We start from the raw sequence: 22608 nt of genomic DNA, 5'->3' as shown, positions 1-22608 counted from the left end.
TCCTTTATTTTTTTGGGAAGGTTGAATGATCATTGATCGGACAAGGGCCATATGGTTGGTTCTGATGTGTGTCTAAAACTCTAAATGAACCAGGGTTTTGTAGCCTACAAATATTATCCTTGGACTCTTGATAAGAGTGTTATTTTGGCTCTTGAAAATTTTAAAAATTAATACTTGGACATTATGTTTGTGACAAATCAAATTTTTTGTCAATAAGGTGCAGAGCTGTTGTGTTAGGTTAGTCATGGTTTAAAAACGTACCTTTTTTCTAAAATTTTGTCAATCTTAAAAAATATGTGAAAATTCAAATCACGCAGGGTGGATGGTGGCGCATTGAAATACAGAAATGTAGCATGCTTTTTGCAAATCATTTCTTATTATTGGTTGATACAAATCAAATAGAATCAAATGGAATCACACCAAGCAAACGAGCTGCCAAATCTTTGGCCAGCTTTGTACACGGTCAAGTGGTAAAAATGAAGAAAAAATAGCAGAAAAACAAGACAAGCCACACAAACACTGCCACTCAACTTTCAATCAAGTTTATCTTCTTGGTGTACTTGCAGCACCATGAATGGCTGCTATGTATAGAAGCTGCGTAACTGAAAGGATAATTAGGAATGCCTCCATTGTTCTCTGCAACAATAGAGGTGTTTCAATTTTCTATGTAGAAGTGTTAGGCAAATTTAATGTCAAAAAGTGTGGTGAATGTTTTTGGGTCTTACCAGACGAGAATTTCTGAGTCGGAGTTCAATCTCTTTGCAAGCAAACCTGTGTAAAAATGATTTAGCTGATTAGGATCAAAAGCTATACTACATCTCTTTTGCATTTTGCTATCAAAAAATATTGTTTTTACACTTGTTGTTATATACTCCGTACATCCATAATTTCACGTGTGATATACATATTTTTTATTGATGTCTACATATAAAATGTGAAAGAAGTGATGTGTACAGACGATTTACACTTAAGAGCGTGTTAAGAATAATTGTCCTTTTGTTATTGCTGTTTGGAGACATATAGAGAGGAAAAGTGATAAGCAGTAATTGCTTACCCCATAGCAAGGGCAGTCAGAGACCAAGCAATAGCAGCAGCTGAAGCCGCAGATGGCAAGCTATCAGCAGTCCACAAACGAATATGGTTGACTCCAGATATTACTGCTGCCACTCCAACGACTCCGGCAATCATAGCGTATGTGACAAAGAACCCGGTGGCAGCATTTCCCATTGGAAAGTATATGGGTGAGAAATGTGCTGGAAGATCAAATCCAGGTCCTACAATTCTCAAAAAGCATTAGCATGAATGACAGTTGCAAGTTGCAAAACATTAACACAAATAAGAGGAACTGAAAGAGAGAGAAAGAGAGAGAGATACCAATGATGAAACCGTGATCAATGGCTCTATTAATAGCCCAAGAACCAATGCCTAAAACAATAACATACATGCAGAAATTTAGGAGCAAAAGGAGACTGGCAACTTGTTTCATTTGCCCAGCAGCCATCTTTGTACTATATGGTTTATAATGAAAAGCTGTTGTTGGAAGAGGAGAGAATTAAGAGTTTTCAGGACACTAAAAGTGCAATGCAGGAAAAATCAGTACTTGATATGTGTTATGTGCAAGAAGGGGTCTTATATAAATATGGAATGGTCTGTAGGTTTGGGTTCTTTGCTTGCGAAGGCTGTTGTATACAAAGTGTAATGTGGGGTTGTAAAGAGGATGCTTAATATACAAGGCAAGCCAAAATATACATATATATAAAAGATTCTTTCCTGGCCAACATTTACAAGTCTTTGGAATGGTACATTCTCTTCTAGGCTTTGTCCCGTTTGTTGTTCCCTAGAGGAAAGTGATATTCTTTGCCAATCCTAATATTCTTTGCCAGTCCTAAAGGCTAAAGGACCTTATGTGTCTTATTTATATCATCTACAACAAATGAATTAGTCTTTATTTATTAATTTATTTTTTTCACCAGGTAAAGACAAAGGGATTGAAACCCTCAGATCTCGATCGTCACAATAGGTGGATCGTATTGCCACTTGGCCTAAAGGCCATCGACCTCTCTTCATGAATGAAAAAAAATGCTAAAGTTACTATTAATTTTATTATAAAAAAACTAATAAATTGATGTGTTAATAAATATGATTGGTATCACACAAAAAAAAATTTTATTTTTTTAATTGATAACATTGTTTATGTAGTAAAATTTGCAATCTTTCTATCATCACTCGATGAAAGTTACATGATATATGTCGGATCTAGACTACCATAAGGTGAATGTTATTGCCACTTGGCCTAATATCCATTAACCTCTCTACACATGATCTTAGCCATGTTACATGGTAAAAATATATGCTATGTGTCGGTATGCGTGGAAAGGGGATCCGACTGACACACTATGAAAACCCAACCAAATTTTTTCTAAATAAAATCAAGATATGTACGAAGATTTTGAAAATTGTAAGGTATATTATCACAATTTTAAATATTTGTACTTATATATATATATATAACGAAGTTTTTTTTAATTTAATTTTTTGTTTTTATACATATAGTGATACCATAGCCTTTGGTCATACTATTATATAGATGATTAGGTGAGATCTCAAACTAATAAGCCCACCTCTCAAGTACCCATGGGGAATATGAACATTTATATATTGATTTATTTTTTAATTAAATTTTATAAAATCAAATTACGTGTTTAAATTTCTTATATTTAGTTTTTGATGATAATGTATTGATTGTTTTGTTTATGTATATTTATTGTATAAAATTCATACCTACAATTATAACACAACAGATACTTCTTTTTTCTTTTTTTGATACAAACAGATACTTCTTTGTTGTTAGATAGTTTTATGGATGAAATGAGATACCTTTACATAAAATAAAAGTTAAAAAAAAAATGGTACCCAAATCAAACACAAAGACGCAAACACTAAATAATATCTCCCTGAACATCTAACAATATAGTGGAATTGTAGAAGTAACAATAGCTATTGTTTTATCCTTGCATTGTTTGATCGTTCTAAAATGAGATCTCATATGTTTTTCATTACTTTTTTGACTTCTTAAGACAACATTTGCAGATCAAAATACATAAATCATGAATACTATAGAGATATATTATTTATTTGGGAAAAAAAAATGCACAACCCCAATTGAGATTTCCCCAAAAACAAATGTAAGACAACTCCTTGAGGTTTTTTAACATAACAAAAAAAAAAAAAAAAAAATTCCTTTTTTTAGAAACAATGTAACACAAAACTTCATGTGATATATTTCTCAAAAAGAAAAACTCTTTGATATTGTTTTATGTGAAAAAGTATAACTCTAAATATAAACATAAATTATTACATAAGCAATTCATTGTTATTATAATGGATGTGTAGCGAATAATTTAGGTATAAAACAAAAACCACATATGGGTTAAGCCTTATATTCAAAACCACATAAGAGATTTGATTTTTTTTTTTTTTTAAAAGCTAATGACTAGTCTCATGACTCTCATCACACATACTTTACACATACTTTGAGGTTTTTTTTTTTTTTTTTTTTTTTTTTTTTTTTTTGAGGTTTACATGAATATCTAATAATATTATGTATTTGAGAACTATGAAATAGTTAAATTAATTATTCTACAATTTTTTAGATCATTCCGTAATTTAAGTATAATAGATTCAAATAAAACTAAAGGACGGACATTAAGAATTGAGTAATGCTACAATCTATAGCCACAAACTATTTTACAATATGTTAGTGTGTTCAACCTCTTTTTTTTTTTCTTTTTTCTTTTTTTTTTTTCTTTTTTTGAGAAAGGAATGAATCCACTTTTATTAAGAAAACCAACTTTAAGTCGTTACATCAACATACACCAAATAAGAAATGTCTGGCGGAACCGATTCCATCCAAACGGACAAAGGTGAAGAATTTCTTGCTCTCCTAGCTAAAGCATGAGCAACTCCGTTGCCTTGCCGCCTCACGTGAGAGAAAGAACAGGATTGAAACCAACCCATAAACGACATGCAGTCTTTAACAATATGCCCAATACTGGATATCACTTTTTCATTTACTAATAATCACTCATCACCACATCAACAATTTGTAAAATAATTTGTATATCTCTAGCATTATTCTTAAGAATTCACATATTTACCAAATTGCCTCTTGGCATAAATTATAAATAGTATCCGTCACTGACACAAAATTAATTAGTTTTGTATTTACATAATAGGTTAATAACAAATATTGCTACAAAACAATTGGAAGGCTCAACAAAATACATTGAATCATAATCTTCTTCACCAGACACATACACACACACACACACACACACATATATATATATATATACCGGTTAATTTATGAGATCATTATATATTGTAGTCATGTCAGTGGAGAAAAGCATAAGTTTCGAATGTGACTAAAAACAAGTAACAAAAAAAAAAAAAAAATACCCCATAAAAAGAATAGAAGGTTTAGCACACCCATAGTTAGTACCACCCAATTTGGGTATTTTTCTACAAATTCTAATTCAAATTATATTAAGGTTTCAAAAATTAATCAATTAAAAATCACATTAGAAGCAACACAAAAATTGGATGGTATTTATGGAAGACTAGCCTCATCGCACGCACTTCGTGTGTGCTTTAAGGCTTTTTTTTTTCTTGAGTTTAGTGTCATAATTTTTTATTCATTCCAATTTGAGGTTTATACGTTTATGCATTTGAGAACTATTGATATATCGAAGAGTGTCATGAGGCTAACTCCAAAAAATGAACACTAAAAAAGCATTTAAATCATATCTTCATGTATGAATGTGTTTATTTTTTGAGTTAGTTCCATGATACTCCTGGCAGTATCAATTCAAGGAATATCCATCAATCAAATGATAATACAGTCTGGATAGGATTGTACTACATAAACGTGAACATGGTGTACGGAGAAGAAACTCAAGGAAACTTGATAACTACAGAAGTACAAAGTCTTATACTTTCAACTCCTAATTGTAGGTGTCCTGAACATTAGCTAAATCCCTTAGAAGAACTTTGTTGTGAATGTAGAATCTTTGAAGCATTAAGAAATCCGATTGAAAGAAATCAAGTGTTACATGGTCCTATAATACTCATTATAAGTTATGGCTTATGCAACATTTAAGCATTAAAAATGAAACTCAAAATTTTATTTTATAATTTCGTCTAGCAGACCAGTATAACACAAAAATTTGTTTTAGAGCAGGCCTCAAACCTAAAATATTTCAAAAAATTGATATGAGATAAAAGTGAAAAATCGTAATCCAATACAAGAAGACGAAAAGAAAAGGAAGTGCTATTCATATTGAGTCAATTGTGCAAATTAAAATTATTAATATATAAAAGAACATAGATTAGTGTGAATTGTAGAAATGCAACACAAAATGCATTAAATATATTAGATAAATCTATGATACCTTCATATGTTTTGAGACATGAGGTCATTTGATTTTAAATTTTTTTTTAATTGAATTTGATTTTTCTCACTTTATTAATATAAGTAGCAAATTAATTTTAAAAACCTAAATTTGGAACAGCCTGCATGCCAAAAAAGAGTGCACCAACTACGTATGTTATTATATAAGCAACTCAATCTTGTAATTCATTTAAGTTTTACAATTGCTCTCTGAATTTGAAAGAGAAAACGGCAACACTGTTGATGTTTCTAACTTTTAGTCTTTTACACGTTATATCATACTCGTGTTCTTTGTGATCTTCATTCTTCATTTATTTTTTGGTATTCTTTGTGCTCTTTACCAACTACATATGTTAATTCATGTAAGTGTGATTTACAATTGCTCTCTGAATTTGAAAAAAAAAAAAAAAAAAAACCGCGACGGTTGAGGTTTTATTTAACTTATATCATATTCTTTCTTTGTGTATAATATACTCCTGTACTCTTTGTGGTACTCTTTGTGGTTTTCATTCTACATTCTTCGTTTATTTTTTGGGGCTTCAGTGTATATACTTGTAAAAGCCATTTGTTTCTAGTGTATGAATTTGCAGAAGGTGGTTCTGTGATAGATAAAAGTAATTGGCTATTGGTATGGTGAAAATCCATTTGTTTCTTGTGTATGAATTTGGGGCAAGTGGTTCTGTAATATGGATAATTTGAATGGTATTAAATTTTTTCTTCTTTGTGTCTAATATCTTATTCTATAATGATATGTTTATCTATAGTTTCCTCCAATATTTCAATAATTTTTATGGCAAAAATTTATAATCTTTAGTATTTTATTTTATAGTCAAAATCGAAAGCCAATACGAGTGTGATTTGAACATGCAATATGTGTTTAAAATTTAAATATTTAAAAGTTGTATGATATAGTTGTAGGGACAAAGTTTGGGGAGCCCAAGTCCGAACTGTATGGAATCCTAGTCCAAAAAGCCCAATACAATGAATTTTGTAGAGTATGGGTCAAAGAACTAGGTTTAGATGAGTTGAGCAAGGGCTTGCATGGGATTAAGAAGCAATTAGACACGAATAAAAGCTATTATGATCAAAGGACCTTCCGTCCGAGGAGACTAGAATTTTACTAATAAATACAGATCACCACATTAGGGTTTTTTTTACATGCTACAATATTCTCTTCCTCTTTTTTCTCTGCCACCTCTTCATGGGGGCTTTTCCACATTATATAGGCTCTTCCTAATCATCTGGACTTTACATTTGTTGATCACCTAGACCCCCACTTGAGCACCCATCCCATTAGACACCCCTTTCAGTCCTCTGTGAGTTGCGGCAGCTAAGGCAGCATTGTTCAGGGGTCTTCTCCACATTAATGCGACCAGAAAAGCAGCTGCAGTGCATTTAATGTGGTGGTGACAGCTTTTCCTTAGATATTTTGAGTTTTCTTCCCTTTCACGTGTTCAGGGAGCGTACTTCAACTACTTGAGTATACACTTGGTCTGGGTCTGCCGTGTCCGAGGAGGAGTTCCTCCTCGGACTTTCTTCTCTTTGTCTTCCACTGATGAGACTTGTAACGTAGATCATCTAAGTCGTGTTTCTCTCCTCGGACTTGTTAGTGTCCTCGGACAAGGCCCAAGGCTCAATACATTATTTTGGGTCATAGTCCCCACAATAGTGATTGATAAATAGGCATGTTTCATGCCCACTCAAGAATGCAAATATCATTTTGATAAAATAAAAATGCAAATATTCTTCAATCATTTATAAAAAATAAAAAAAATAAAAAATTGTTTGTGTGTCATTTTCCCCTTTTGTTTGATTTTTTGTTTTAAAAGTATCTAAATTTGAGCAAGAATATCATATTTTAAATTAATTGCTTATTGTATAAATCTTAGAAAAAATAATTTCGAAATTTTATTATTCTTAAATAATTAATGCACAACTTAAAATAATTAATATAACAAAATATGTATTTATCCTAGTAATCTTTTTAATTATATAAAGTAAATACTACAATGTTGGTTCATATATATTACATGTCACTCTAAGATGTTAGGAAATCTAAATGGTTAAGATTAATTTTAGAGAATTCAAAAATATTTAATTTCTTATGGCTTTTGTGTTAATTGTTTTCAATGTAACTAAACATGAAGAAGAATGTCAAATTCTAAATCAATATTTATTATTCCGAATGAAAATAATTTTTTATATGTAATTTACAAAAATAATCACATAAATTCATTTAATATAAATAATTAATGCGCAATTATAGATATTTAATATATGTATTTACTTGATTGGCTAATTCAATGAACTAAACAAAGAAAATCTTAAAGAATGCATCACATGGCAAAATCTCATGCCCTCTCACATGAAGTCACTACTTTTATATATATTAGTCAGAAACTCGTGTGATGCACGAGAAATTTTTGCCTAAAAGTATGTTGGTCTCAAGCTTTGCATAGAAAATATAATTAAATTATATTAGTCTCAAACATAAATAATAAATATGACATGAAGACTTATTAAAAAAAATAGTGTGCATCTAACTAAAAGTTTCTATAGTCCTCTCTAGTTTCTACTATATGGGATACCAATTATATTTTTGCACTATAGATTATATGCCAAACATTTGTGGCTAGGATCCTATAAATTGTTTAGATTTTCAAAAGGGACAAATGTTATCAGAATTTATAACCGCAGTATTTCAATTGTTTATCAATATCTGAATTTATGATCATCTTTATGCTTATAATGGACCTACCACTTTCATTCATTTGTGTAAAAAAAAAAAAAAAAATCTACAATTTGAAGAAATCACAAAAATTTGGTCCAATTTGCTGTGAATTTCTTAATCAACTATAGGAGTATATCAAAAGTCATATTAACAAATTGGTCTTCATACCCAATACAATTGCATCATAGACAACTCAAAATTTAATATGAATATAGTTAATGCAATATGACTATTGGTGCCTATGCCATATCACATACCATTTGACATTTTCTGTAACACATCAAGAGAAGCATTCATTATCTTAGAAGACAATCCTTTCAATGTGTCACCCATTGGTAAAATTGAATATTATCTTTAATTTGGGGAATCCTAATATACCAGAGAGAGAGAGAGAGAGAGAGAGAGAGAGAGATTAGACTGTATATCTTCCTTAATCGTAAATCCCCATTAGTTTACATAGAAGGACTAAATTAAGACTTGAAAAATGAGTAGGAAAATTGGTTTGGTCAAATGGGATCACTGAATTCAAACTACAAAACCGTTGTTTGCAAAGAAATTGAAGAGTGTGTAGTCCAAAGGGAAGCTTGTATGGAGGAAAAGAGCTTCTAAGTGAGTGAGGATTTTGGCTTTCAAGTTTCATCTACACGTGGGGGAGGAAAAAGAGAGTTTGTAAGTGGGTTAGGGTCTTGGTTTTCATCTACACATGTGAAATGATCATGCTTGTGTCATAATATGTAAGGGAATAAGTGGGCTTAGGTTTTTTCATAAGATTTGGTTTGATTTGGTCTAATTTCTAATAGCAACCCATCTTTTAGATAACAATAAAAAGAATTTAACTTGATCTTTTGGGTGATTGTAAAAAAAAAAAAAAAGCTAATGAAAAGAGGTTAAAAAGGCTAAATTCAAAATTAGAGTGCCACATGGCAAGATCTCATGCTTTCCTGCATAAAGTCTCTACTTTTATATATATATGTAAGGTTGAATTTAATCAACAATCTTGTTGGCTTTATTCCGTGCCAAATTTGCTTGTATTTCAGCAATTAGTAACTATGTATTTAGGTGGAATTCTTGTAAGTGTAGTGAGTGAGATAGTGTGAAGAAATGCTCAAGAGTGTGCAAGAAAAACAGAGACTCGCGACTGGATCTCGCAAGTGACTCGCGGCTGCAAGCCGCCAGAACAACTGGCCGTTCAGTTATCTCGTGGCTGAATCTCGCGACTCAGTTAAGCCGCAAGGCCAAGCTGCGAGCCAGCCTTGTTTTGAAAAACCTGACTCTTCACATTCCATTCTCACCCTAGTATAAATACCCCTTATACCCACGAAAGAAAGAGAGCTTCCAGAGAGAATTTTGAGAGAGAAACCCTAGAGAAAAACAAGATTGATTCATTCACAATCTTTACATAAGAGACTCTTCAAATTCTTCTACTCTCTTCCTCTCCATTGTTAAATCCTTGAGAGGCTTTTTACCAAAACATTTTCTCACCATATCCATTACTGTGAGAGGGTTGTTTGGTGTTCTGGGAAGCAGTTAGGAAGGAACCAATTTCACATTGGTTGATGCTATGGTCAAATAGCGGAATTCGGGAAATTAGAAAAGAAATAGGTTCGGCGCAACCTCGTTAGAGCAAGAAGCTTGGAGGGCTTAGGTACACTAGGTAGATTAGGCTTTGAGGGTCTATTGCTGTTCATGTATCCCAACTACATTTTCTAGTAGATTACTTACCGCTTTGAGGGCGGCGAAGAGGTTTTACGCCGAAGGCTTCAGTTTCCTCTTCGATAACACATCGTTATGTTGTCCTTGTATTTGCATCTCTCTTCCCTTAATCTTTGCTTTTTATTTTCTGCTGTGGATGTAATTTTAATTGGCTTAAATTGTTTACCAATTCTGTTTATAGTTTGTGTTCATTTTCCGCACACTTGTTGTTTGTCATAAAACTTGAATTGATTATTTTGTAATTGGGGGTCTAAACGTTCAAGGGTGTTTTATACACTATTTGAACTTTCAATATATATATATATATTGATATTGATTGATTGACTAGTTATTGGCCCATGCTTTGCACGATTTTTTAATTATTAATTTATAAATATTATAAGTAAACTCCTTATGAAAAAAAATGTATTCTTCATTTAAAAGAAAATATTATTAATATTATTATTGTTTTTGTTGTTATCTTATGTTGTCCTCTTTTAATTTGTAACTAAATTTGATTACTTTATATTTTTTTATTCCCACTTTGAAAGAATAAATTTTAAATAATAGAATGAGAAAAATAATTAAGCAAAAAAACATCAACAAATAATAGAACTTCATCAGCGTAAAGAGAAGTGAAATTCCACAGTTTCCTTGTTTCTCTCTGTTACATGACTTCAGAATTTGTTTAGTTTCTCGGTGACTTCCTATATATGAAAAACATCATCAACAACAACCTTATATAAATGAATAAAATAGAAAAATTAACTACTTTCTATTTAATTTCTTCGTCAAATAAAATAGAAAAATAACTTCAAAAATGAAAAGAAGATTGATAGAATACAGAAAAAAGATTAAATAACTTGAAAAAAAAAGAAGGGAAAAGTTGACAAAAGGTATAATTTGTCTTACCTTTGTGAGAATATTTTTGTTGCAATTGGAATTCATAAAATAGTTTGTTATATATAGTGCAATTATCATTTATTAATGAAATTATACTATCTATATGTTCGCGGTGTGGTTTTGGGCCATTATAAGTACTGCATTTGGCCAAAACGGCAAAACCTTAACAGCACTGCACCTCAATTTTGTAGTCATATGTGCGGTACGGTGTACAAGGTGCAGTAGGGTTGGTTTTGGGATGATTTTTCAATATGTTATGGTCAATTTCTAATTTACTATTAATAATTATGACAATATGATAGTAAGTTAAAAAAAAAATATATATATATATATATATATCTTGTATAACAAAAAAAAGTAACACAAATATATATAGTATATACAAAACAAAAAAATAATATTAAACTTTTGAACTCATGATTTTGTGAGAGTGAGAGTGTGAGATGGAAAAGTGAATGATGTTTAAAGCTTTTTATTTTGTATTTAACTAAAACGATATCGTTTTAACGTGAAACTGGAATGCACTAACGCTAGGTTAGTCCCTTACTTCATACAATATTAAATTATTAATATATATTTAATCTCTATATATTAAGAGGATTTAGAAAGTTAATTATGACTTCAGAAAATGTCAAATATACCCCTCATCAATTTAGATAATCTTTATTCTTAAAAAATAAAAAATAGGGTTAAAATTGTAATTAAAAAAAAACTACCCAAGAAATTTTTTTCCTAAAAATTAGCATACTTTATTTAAATATATCTTATGCACATTTGATACATTTTTCCCTAAAAACTAGCACACACTAAACCCAACAGTTTACTCCATTTCAAATTCTAAATTTTAATTTCTTAAAAATCCATTTCTGTGTATTCTCACTAACTATATATAAATTCAAATTGAAAAATTATATTAAACTCAATTTTTTTTTAAAAAAGGGTCTCATCGCACATGCAGAGCGTGTGTAATGAGGCTAGTATAAAATAAATAAATATATATAGGTACGGTGTTGTGCGGTACAATTTTCTCATTATAAAACTGCACTCCGCACCACACAATGTGGTGCGGAGTGGTATGATTCATTACCACTTGCGGTGCAGTGCGATTACTTCATTTTGCAGGCAATTTTGGTCGGTTTAGGTGCGGTCGTGTGGTTTGTCCAATATATCTGGTTATTTTCCAAATGAACTAAAACTTTACAATAATACAAAATATAACATATTTTAATATGATTTCTCCCAAAATCAGGTCAACAATAAACAACATTCATTAAAATCATTTAGTGTTGTAAATAAAATGAAAAAGAAAATACTTGCATCAACAAACACATATAAATTAGTTAATAATTAGACAATGGGGGTACGAATCACTAATAGGAGATCTATAATGCGCTGGATTTGGACTCCTGTTATGGGGCCATTGTCACTTATCAAGTTATATCTTTTCTACCATCAAAGATTAAGCAAGTGTGAATATCTAAATTAACTTCATTTTTCAATTATAAATATCTAAATTAAAGTAGATGAACATGTAAAGTTAAAACCACCCAAAATGAATATATATAAACAATATTTTTTTATTTTTGGGCAAATTATAATTTACTCACTTGTGGTTTGGTCAAAATTTAAGTTGCATATCTGTGGTTTAAAATTTGACAGTTTACCCACCTGAAGTTTGACCTAAATTTAAGTTGCCTACCAATGTTTTGAAATCCAATGTTGCAAGTGTTCCGTTGGATTCTTTTTGATCTTATTTGATATTGTATTTTTATGTTTTTTTTTTTTTTTTTTGGTGTGTTTTTGGAGAAGGAAAACATAAAAATGGAGCAAAATTACATATTTAACCATGTTTTTAACATAAGTGAGATACAAAACTCTAACTAAGCTAACCTTAGATGGGTAAAGCGTTAAGTTTCAAACTACAAGTAGGCAACTTAAATTATGCCCAAACCACAAGTAGGTAAATTGTAATTTTCCTTTTTATTTTTTATTTTTCATTGATTTATTATTTAGCTATAGCATCAAAATTAAAGTAGACAAATATGTAAAATTAAAACCGACTAAGATAAATTTGTAAAGCCAATATATTTATATACAGTATTTAATATTGTCAAAAAAATTATAGGTAAAAAATAAATAAGAAAAAGAATAATAATGTGGTGGATGAGGTGGCTCAATAGAAGCGTAGTAGCAATAAGTGTTACACTTTAACTTTTATACATATATATATATATATATATATATATATCAATGTGAACATGGCAAATAAGCAAGTAAGAGAGAATATAGAAACATGGAAATGAATTCCAAATTGGCAAATTTTAGAAGAAAAATGTTATGTCCACGATATTTTCAAAACAAATTTGCAATAAATCCTAAGTGATAAGTTATCAAAAAAAAAAATACTAAGTGATAGGTTGTTATAGGTTATTATATATGGGCAAAAAGTAATTTAAGTTGTTGATTCAAATTAGAATAAACAATAACTTACCACTTATAATTTGTTGTGAAAATATTGTGAACGTAGCACTTCTCATTTTAAAAACCCATTTGAAGAAAATTAGATTAGTAATTTTAATTTTAATTTTTTTTTTGGTAAAAGGGAAATATTATTAAACACAAAAGGAAAACTACACAACAACAGAAGCCATACTGGCAGCAGCAAGTCTACAATAGTACAAACCATTAATGTCCTTAGCTAATAAAGTTTCTAGATCAGCAGTAAAAGGAAAATCAAAGATAGCAAAGTCTTCCTGCATAGAACAGCCCCATTTTGCTAGACAATCTGCACATTTATTGGCTTCTCTAAACACATGAACCACCTGTACTTGAGGAAACTTGTCCAGGAGGTATCTATAATCAAATAACAGAGGAGCATAAGCTGAGTTAGGATTCTTTTTTGAATTTAGTAGCCCAACAATCACCATAGCATCTAGTTCTACTTCCAGTTGCCGAATTCCAAGGTGATCCACAAGTCTCAACCCATCTCTCAAAGCCCATAGTTCAGCCATGATGCTTGAGGTAAAGCCAATGATCTTGCATAGCCCTTAACCCATGCTCCTTGACTATCTCTAATGATCCCTCCACCCCCTGCCTTACCCGGATTTCCAAATGATGCACCATCTGAATTAAGTTTGAACCACCCCTCTCTTGGCGTATTCCAACCAACAGGTATTACAATCTTTGCGTTAGTTTTCTTTCCTTTACTCACACAAAAATGGTACTCTCTAGCTTGATTAATACAATCATTAGGCAGTTTCAGGTTGGGGATAGAATTGTCAAACACAATCTTGTTTCTATTTTTCCAAACAGCCCAAATAGTGAATAAAAAGACTGTGCTCCATGGATGCCAGATTTGTGTAAAACAGAATTCACACTATTTGAGTGTAGCCAACCCTCTAAACTACCAGTGAAAGTGTTAACACATTCTGGAGGGACCTCAATACTTCTCCAATATTTGCGAGTTAACTCGTAGTCACGGAGAAGATGAGTAATGGATTCATCATGGGACCTGCAAATTGGACACTTACCATCACAATTTATGCCACTTGCTACTAGAATACTCTTAACAGGAACACTATTGTGGAAACACAACCAAAGAAACATAATAATTTTGAGCAATATATCAATTTTCCATATCCATTACCCCATAAAAGGGACTCCAGTAGGCTCATTCTCAATGCTTAGTAAGTAGGCTGAATTTGTGGAGAACTCTCCATCTCTAGTAAATTTCCACATAAGAGAATCCTCTCTATGGCCAAATTCCTGCAAAGGAAGAGCTTTAATTTTATTCTTAATGATATCTGGCAAATCAAAGGATATTAAATCCCATTTCCAGCCACCCACATCTCTTAACTCTTCAACAGTAAGAGAATTATCCCTTAAGCTTAGAGGCCCCTGAATCATTTCTCTTAGGGATTTTCCCTTCAGCCACCTATCTAGCCAAACTTTAGTTCTTGCTCTAGTCCCTACACACCAACAGATTCCACTAAAGAAAATAGTGAATCCCGCTTTAATGGCCTTCCAGTTAAGGGAAGACGGGAGAGCATCCGGATCCCTTGCTCTCACTCTTGATGAGGAGCAATATTTCTTCAAGATGACTTGAGCCCACAAGGCATCCTTCTCTTGATACATTCTCCAATTCAACTTAGCAAGTAAGGCTAAATTTTTAGCTTTGGCTACTTGGATTCCGAGTCCCCCATCCTCCTTAGGCTTCACAATCTTGAAACCTTTTTCCATTTGCTTCTTTATTTTACTCTAGTTTTGGGCATCTTAAACAATGAAAATGATTTTTAGGAAACATGGCACTTCTTTGCGATGAAACTTTTGGAAACATAACACTCTTCCAGAGTTAAGTTTCTTTCTTTGTTGAAAACAGTATAACAAACCAACACAAAGAAAAATAAGGGTGTGAAAAAGATTTCTTAAATTTCTATTAAAAATTGGCTTAAAAATTTGCATTCATGGACATACCTTTTGTTTTTTCAAGTTTGTTGTCTGCCTCCCTTTGAAACTCCTTCGCGACTCTCTCATAAAAATCCAAAAGTCGTTGCTCCTTAAATCTCTATTGTGAGTGATTAAAAAATTGCATTGAATAGTCTCAACATTTCTTCACAATAGACTTGGGTAGAAAAAAAAGGTTGAAGACTTGAAGGAACAATATATTATTCAGAAGAGATGAGTGATTGAAGAAGAATGGAAAATACAAACAAATGGACAGGAAAAAAAATTCCAACTCTAAAAACTGCTTTTTTCTTAAATTTTCAAGTTTGAGAGGATAAGGATGGAGGGTAACTGGATGTAAGTAGCTAGGGAAGCGGGGGAAATTTAAAAGGAGAAGTTTTTACTAAGAAGTTGCAATTGATTGTGCACTTGTGTGGATGGTTTTGCTTGTGTAGGTGGGGTGGGAAGTTTGTATTTGTCTAGGACTCTAGTGGGAAGTTTTTGAGGAGAAGACTCTAGTGGGAAGTTTTTTTTTTTTTTTTTTGAAAATTTCTTGGTTTTTTAATTTTTCTGAATTACAATTTTAACCCAATTTTTTATTTTTTAGGAATAAGGACAATTTAATTAGATTATGGATACTTTTGACAATTTTTGGAGTGATAACTAATTTTATGAATCCTCTTAATATATAATGTATAGAGTACATATAGTCATATAGGGATGAAAAGTAACAAAAACCCAAGATCTTCTCAATTTTTTTTTTTTTAAAGTTAAAAACCCAAGAAAAGTGGATTTTTTTGCATAATAAAACTATTTTGCTAACAATTTCATTAGTTAGCAATGTTTTCAAATTATTTAGAAAACTAACATCTCGGGTCTTTTAGACTCAAGTTTACTGTAGCAACTTGAGTCTCTAAGACTTGATTTCCATTTAAAATCCATGTCGAACTCGAGTTCCAGTTCCTCCACTGAGCTCTCGTTTTTCTTGCTGTTCTTCCTTCTTCTTTTTTCTTAAGACCCAAATCAAAAATTTAGAAAATACCTAAAACCCAAAGGCTTGGGTTTTTGTAAATTTGGTTTAGAGAGAGAAAGTGTGTGTGTGAGAATCTAATTTTCTTTCTAGATCAAAATCAAAAATTCAAAAAATACCCAAAACCCAAAGGATTGAATTTCTACAAATCTGGTTTAGAGAGAGAGAGAGAGAGAGAGAGAGAGAGAGAGAATTTGAAGTAGAGAAGTTCAATCTAAGCTGATTTCCCTCGCCTGGAGCCTTTGCCACCACCACAGCTTGAAGCCTTCACCGCCTGGGTTCAATTCGAACCATTGCTTCACCGCCTAGGTTGCTTCATTGTTTCTTCTCTAGTTTGCTAGGTTTTGCATCATTGCTTCTCTGCTGAGTTGCCTTTTTCTTCTTCGTTGTTGATCTCTATGTCATTTCTTTTCTTTGTTGTTGTTGTTGCTTCTTTCTTCTTCATTGTCGATCTTGCGTTGTTTCTTTTCTCAATATCTCTACCTTCTTCTTTTTTCATTATTGAAGTCTACGTTTTTTCTTTAGGAACTCGAGTCTTTGTTTCTTTTCTCAATATCTCTACCTTCTTCTTTTTTCATTATTGAAGTCTACGTTTTTTCTTTAGGAACTCGAGTCTCAAAGACTTGAGTTCCATATAAAACTCGAGTTTGAAAGTTGCTACAATAAAATTGAGTCACAAAAACTTGAGATATTAGTTTCCTAAATAGTTTGAAAACAATGCTAATTAAGAAAACTGTTAATATTTTGGTGTTAAATTGCAAAAAAAAAAACTCCAGGAAAGTAGAAAAACGGGGCCAAAATTGGAAATTAACATTGTTTGCTAAACAATATAATTAGTAGGCACTATTTTCAAACTATATATGTTACTAACATCTCGAGTCTCAAAAACTCGGTTTCTATGGTCTGATCACATCTGATGTGGCATTTTTTCCACGTGGCATTTTTTCCACATGGCGTCCACCTGGAAATCGAGTCTCTAAGACTCGATTTATAAACCAACCCTTTAAGCATCGATTTGTATGTGCTATCAAACAAAACAAAACACTTTATACTTAAGGACTTCCAGCCTAGACATGAGGCTATCCTTCGCGAGGCTACGTCATTTCTACATGAATATCAAACATTAGTGGCAAACCAACGGACACATTAGCTATTTGAAGGGATAGGTGTAATGATGATATTCTTTTTTTATTTTTTTCTTTATCTTGGGTGTCAGGCTAGTATGTATAGCCCTGGAGCCTTACTTACATCTTTGTACTTTTATTTCATTATTTTAATCCAAATTCTACCTTTTCAGTCAAAAAATATATATTATTCAAACATTATCAATGCTAGCAAGCTGTACAGCACAAATCAATGCACAATTATGTCTCTTTTCTCCCAATCATTCAGACATCTCTCCTCACCTCAGTCCTCTCTCCCTTCTTTCACTATGTCTACTCTCTCTTCTTTTAGGAGCACAGACCAAAGATGCTCGGTTGCTAGGTGGCGGTTTCAACTACGAACTACAGAAACCCAGCCATTGAGTCGACTCGGTTCACTGGTTTGGTGGTGGTGGGGTTGTGGAGGCGACGGCGATTGATTTTGGCTGCTGGTTAGTCAGTCGTGGGTTCAAGACTGTGGGTCTGCAAGTTGGGTGTTTTGGGTCGGCGGTATATATGGGTGTTTGGGCTATGTGCAGTGGTCACGGTGGGTTGGATTTTGGGGTTCGTCTATCACGGTGGTTGTTGATGTTTTGGCAGTTAATAGGTTTTCGTGGGTTGCAATTAGTGAGTTTGTAGGTTGCTTATGGTAGCATTAGGATCGGTGGTTGTTTTGTTTTGTGTGGATGCGGTGGTTGCGGTCACTGTTGGTGGTTAATGTGAGAGAAGTAGAGGGATGAGAGAAGAGAGAGGCCGAGAGATGTTTTTAATCTTATCTTAAATTTTTTATTTTTTATTTTTTCCTAAACATAGAATGGTGTTCTTTATAAAGGGTCGGCTTATAAATCAAGTCTTAGAGACTCGATTTCCAAGTGGACGCCACGTGGAAAAAACGCCATATCAGACGTGATCAGACCATGGAAATTGAGTCTTTGAAACTCGATTTATAAGCTCTAAATCGAGTCTTTTAAACTTGATATGTTAGTAATATATATAGTTTGAAACAGTGCCTACTAATTATATTATTTGGCAAACAATGTTAATTTCCAATTTTGGCAAAAAAAAAAAAAACAGTGCCTTTGACTGTGCTAAAAAGACAAAAAAGTCCTCTACGACACTGCTTTTCTTCTCTGACCGTTAACAGTAACACAAACGCTTAGCCATGTTAATATTTCGCGCAATTTCTCTTCGAAAATTCAAGTTTCAACGTGCTTCTGTTTCACGCTCTAATTTTTCCAAATGCTTCATGGGTATGGTGAATCACGCACAGCCCAGCACTCCCTCTTATAAGTCATTGCTCTCCCATCACCTAAAGAACCACAGATTAGACGAAGCTCGTGTGCTTTTCGATCAAATCCCGGTTCCGGATGTGACTCTGTTTACCATGATGGTTACGGGTTATGCGCGAAACGGTAGACTTGGCGATGCCTTGGAACTGTTCTATGAAATGCCCGTTAAAGATATAGTTTGCTGGAATTCGATGGTGAAAGGGTGTTTGGATTGTGGGGATTTGGATATGGCTCGGAAGCTGTTCGACGAAATGCCTGAGAGAAATGTTGTTTCTTGGACCACGATGGTTAGTGGGTTCTTGCAGTTTGGGAGAGTTGAGGTGGCTGAGCGCTTGTTTCGGGAGATGCCGGCGAGGGATGTGGTGGCGTGGAATTCGATGATTTATGGGTATTGTGGGAATGGTAGAGTTGAAGATGCGATGAAGTTGTTTGAGGAGATGCCTCGTCGGAATGTGATTTCGTGGACTTCGATGATTGGTGGGCTTGACCAGAATGGGAAGAGCGATGAGGCTTTGTTTCTTTTTGGGAAGATGGTGGGTTCTGGTGTGGAGCCCACTTCAACCACATTGGTTTGTGTATTGACAGCCTGTGCAAATATATTAGATTTTCATGTAGGTGTTCAGATTCATGGACAGATAGTTAAAGTGGGGTACCATTTGGATGAATTTATATCTGTGTCACTTATAACGTTTTATGCAAATTGCAAGCAAATAGAGAATGCTTGCAAGATTTTCAATGAGAGAATGCATAAAAATGTAGTAGTATGGACAGCTCTAATAACGGGATATGGTTCAAATTGTAAGCATGAGGATGCATTGAAGGTTTTTGGGGATATGATAAAGATAGGCGTCCTGCCAAATCAGTCTTCTTTGACTAGTGCTTTAAATTCATGTTGTGGATTAGAGGCTCTAGATAGGGGCAAAGAGATCCATTCTACAGGTATTAAGTTAGGTTTCGAAACCGATGTCTTTGTGGGTAATACTCTTATTTTCATGTATATGAAATGTGGAAATATAAGTGATGGCGTAGCTATATTCAAACATATTGCTGAGAAGAATATTGTTTCATGGAACTCTATCATTGTTGGATGTGCACAACACGGGTATGGCTTGTGGACTTTGACTCTGTTTAGCAGAATGATACGTGCAAGGGTAGATCCAGATGAAATCACATTTACTGGGTTGCTTTCTGCTTGTAGCCATTCTGGGATGTTACAAAAAGGGAGATGCTTTTTTAAATATTTCAGTCGAGATAAATCCATGGTGAAGCTTGAGCACTATGCATGTATGGTTGATGTTTTAGGTCGATGTGGCAAGTTGGAAGAAGCAGAAGAACTAATAAATGACATGCCCATAAAAGCAAATTACACAGTATGGCTAGCTTTGCTTAGTGCTTCTAGGATGCACTCAAACATAGATGTGGCTGAAAGAGCTGCAAAGCACATTTTTGATTTAGAGCCACATTGCAGTGCAGCTTATGTTTTATTATCTAATTTATATGCTTCTGCAAATAGTTGGGGTGATGTCTCTAGGATACGGGGGAAGATGAAACATAGTGGAGTTGTTAAACAAGCAGGATCCAGTTGGGTTACTCTAAAGGGACTGAGGCATGAATTTCTTTCTGGAGATAGGTCCCACCCCTTCAGTGAAAAAATATATGAAAAACTGGACTGGTTGGGAGGAAAGCTGAAGGAATTGGGATATGTTCCTGATCAGAAGTTTGCCTTGCATGATGTTGAGGTTGAACAAAAGGAAGAGGCATTATCTTATCATAGTGAGAGGCTTGCTATTGGATTTGGGTTAATTAATACTGTGGAGGGGAGTACAATAACAGTAATGAAGAATCTTCGTGTATGCGGCGATTGCCATTCTGCCATTAAGCTTATAGCAAAGATTGTTGGGCGGGAGATCATTGTAAGAGATTCTAGCCGCTTTCATCACTTCAGGAATGGAAACTGTTCCTGTGGGGATTATTGGTAGCTATCATTGGCTTATATGATGAGTCCACGTGAAATTGTTCCATGCTGGAAATTTCCTTCTTCCTAGATAGTCCTCATCATCAGATTATTAAAAATTTATACAGTGGTGATGGGCATAAGAAGTGGGAATTCTCATTGCAATAAACAGGAGTTCTACTAATCCATGTTTCCTATGGAAGTCTCATAATGAGGTATGTACGAATTTTTTTGTTGATTGGAAGTAAACTTAATGACGCATGCTGACTATTTTAAAGGATAAAATGTTAATATATAATGGTCAGAAGCAGAACTGATTTAGTGATTGTGAAAATTTGGCAGATATTTGACAGATTCACCAATAAATTATAAATCATTCCTTGGAAGTTGACTGTATTAGCAGCATGTGTGCTTGGTCCTTTGCTGCAAGTCAATCTCTCCTTGTGTATCCCCTAAAAGAGTTTTGCATATATTTACTTATGATCATTTTTTTTTTCTTAAGTTGAAACTCTCCAGCTGTGGTGATATTGGCCCTCTATATGGGTTTAATGAATTGTTAATTGGTCAAGTGTTGCCAACGTTTTGAGAATGAAAGAGTAGAGAGGAGCTTGAAGGGATGAAGAAAGATGCCAAACTTTTTTGCAGAATTGAGAATTAAAATTAAGGTACTCTTTGTTTATCTCTTTTAACTTTGTTTTCCTCTCTTTTCCCTTAGTCTCTGATGTACTATTTATCTTTTCTTTGTTCTTTACAAAAGGAACAACAATGGTTAAGAAAGACAGTTATGACATTGCTCACAAATTCTCAAGAAAATGGACCTGAAGATGAACAAATGGATCATGCAAGAAAACAACACAAAAAGTGAGAATCAAATCAAGCTTCTAAAGACTTGGATCAAAGTACTGAATAAAGAGCAACAATATTTAAAGAGAAGGTCTTGCGGGTGGATGCACAAAAACAACAATCTTGAAGCTTTTAGAAACAGTAGCGAGGGAATTGAGGTCTTGAAGACATAAATCAAGTGGTTCAAGAAAGAAGAAGATAATGTTGAGACGAGGCTCATTGAGTTCGTTGGTTAAAACTGAAGGACCTCAGCAAGCGATATATTGCATGAAGATGAAAGAATGGAAGAGGAGACAGAAGGCTTCAAAGAAGAACAAGATAATATGAAAAATAATTTTAGTGTAACAGAGATGGAGATTTCTTCTCATAGTGTTGAATGGTTCAAGGGATAAACTGATGAAGCAAAGTGGAGCTTGAGTAAGGCCATGTGCTTGAAAGTGGAGCTTGAGTAAGGCCATATTCCTTCAAGCATGAACATTTAATTTGTAAAGTTAATTTTCCCCGTATTCAGTTTATTCCTTTAAACAATATTATGAATTAAAAAAATTTACTCTCAATTTAGTGTTGATAAATTGACAAGGGCAATTGAGTAAACTAACACTAGATGTGAAAAACTAAATTACTGTTTACAGTAACATTATAATTTTTATAACAATTAAATTTTTGTTTAATTTTTATTCATTTTTTAATCTATATTAATTTTTTTTTTTAAATGGGGGTTTAACTTTGCTTTCAGCCTTGTCTTTTAATCTTGACTCCCTAAAATAAGATCTTAGCATATTTAAAAAAATTGAATCCTCTCCATACATTTGAATTGTTGAAATAGAGAGAACTCTTTTCATGATTAATATTTAATTTTCAGTATGGCTTTGTACAAAACATCACATTATTTAAATTTTAAATAACGTAATATTGGATATAACTTAAGATTTATAATATTTAAAAAGAATCATACAATACATTAATTTAAATGAAAAAATAAAAAATTTTGTCACTTACATGAATTGTGAGTGTTATTAATTATTATTAGTTATTCGCTTGGTTGTACAAAGAGTATGCCCGATTAGGGGCTACACTGACACTACGCATTCGCATCATCAATTCATCACCTGAAGTTTGCTACCACTTGGCT

At 33.0% G+C, this 22608-nt stretch overlaps 2 protein-coding genes across 3 annotated transcripts; one reads left to right on the top strand and one right to left on the bottom strand.

Annotated features, from left to right (window-relative positions):
- Positions 1-339: 339 nt before the first annotated feature.
- On the bottom strand, positions 340-1878 carry LOC115992438 (membrane protein PM19L-like). Its single transcript, XM_031116637.1, has 4 exons — positions 1375-1878; positions 1055-1274; positions 726-771; positions 340-636 (listed from the first exon to the last, which is right to left on the bottom strand). The coding sequence occupies exons 1-4, from the start codon at positions 1499-1501 to the stop codon at positions 544-546; spliced, it is 486 nt and encodes a 161-aa protein (XP_030972497.1). The 5' UTR covers positions 1502-1878; the 3' UTR covers positions 340-543.
- Positions 1879-18509: 16631 nt separating this feature from the next.
- Positions 18510-22033, top strand: LOC115988383 (pentatricopeptide repeat-containing protein At5g46460, mitochondrial). 2 transcript variants are annotated; one of them, XM_031111922.1, is made up of 3 exons: positions 18510-20848; positions 21136-21298; positions 21391-22033. In XM_031111922.1, the coding sequence occupies exon 1, from the start codon at positions 18553-18555 to the stop codon at positions 20656-20658; it is 2106 nt and encodes a 701-aa protein (XP_030967782.1). In that variant the 5' UTR covers positions 18510-18552; the 3' UTR covers positions 20659-20848; positions 21136-21298; positions 21391-22033. The 2 variants fall into 2 exon arrangements, with proteins under 2 accessions (XP_030967782.1, XP_030967784.1); XM_031111924.1 differs by lacking the exons at positions 21136-21298; positions 21391-22033 and adding an exon at positions 20976-21122.
- The last annotated feature ends 575 nt before the right edge of the window (positions 22034-22608 follow it).

The sequence above is a fragment of the Quercus lobata genome, chromosome 5 (assembly GCF_001633185.2).
Source record: "Quercus lobata isolate SW786 chromosome 5, ValleyOak3.0 Primary Assembly, whole genome shotgun sequence".
Taxonomy (NCBI): domain Eukaryota; kingdom Viridiplantae; phylum Streptophyta; class Magnoliopsida; order Fagales; family Fagaceae; genus Quercus; species Quercus lobata.
The sequence above is the reverse complement of the archived record's forward strand: the minus strand, read 5'-3'. Positions and strand labels throughout refer to the sequence as shown.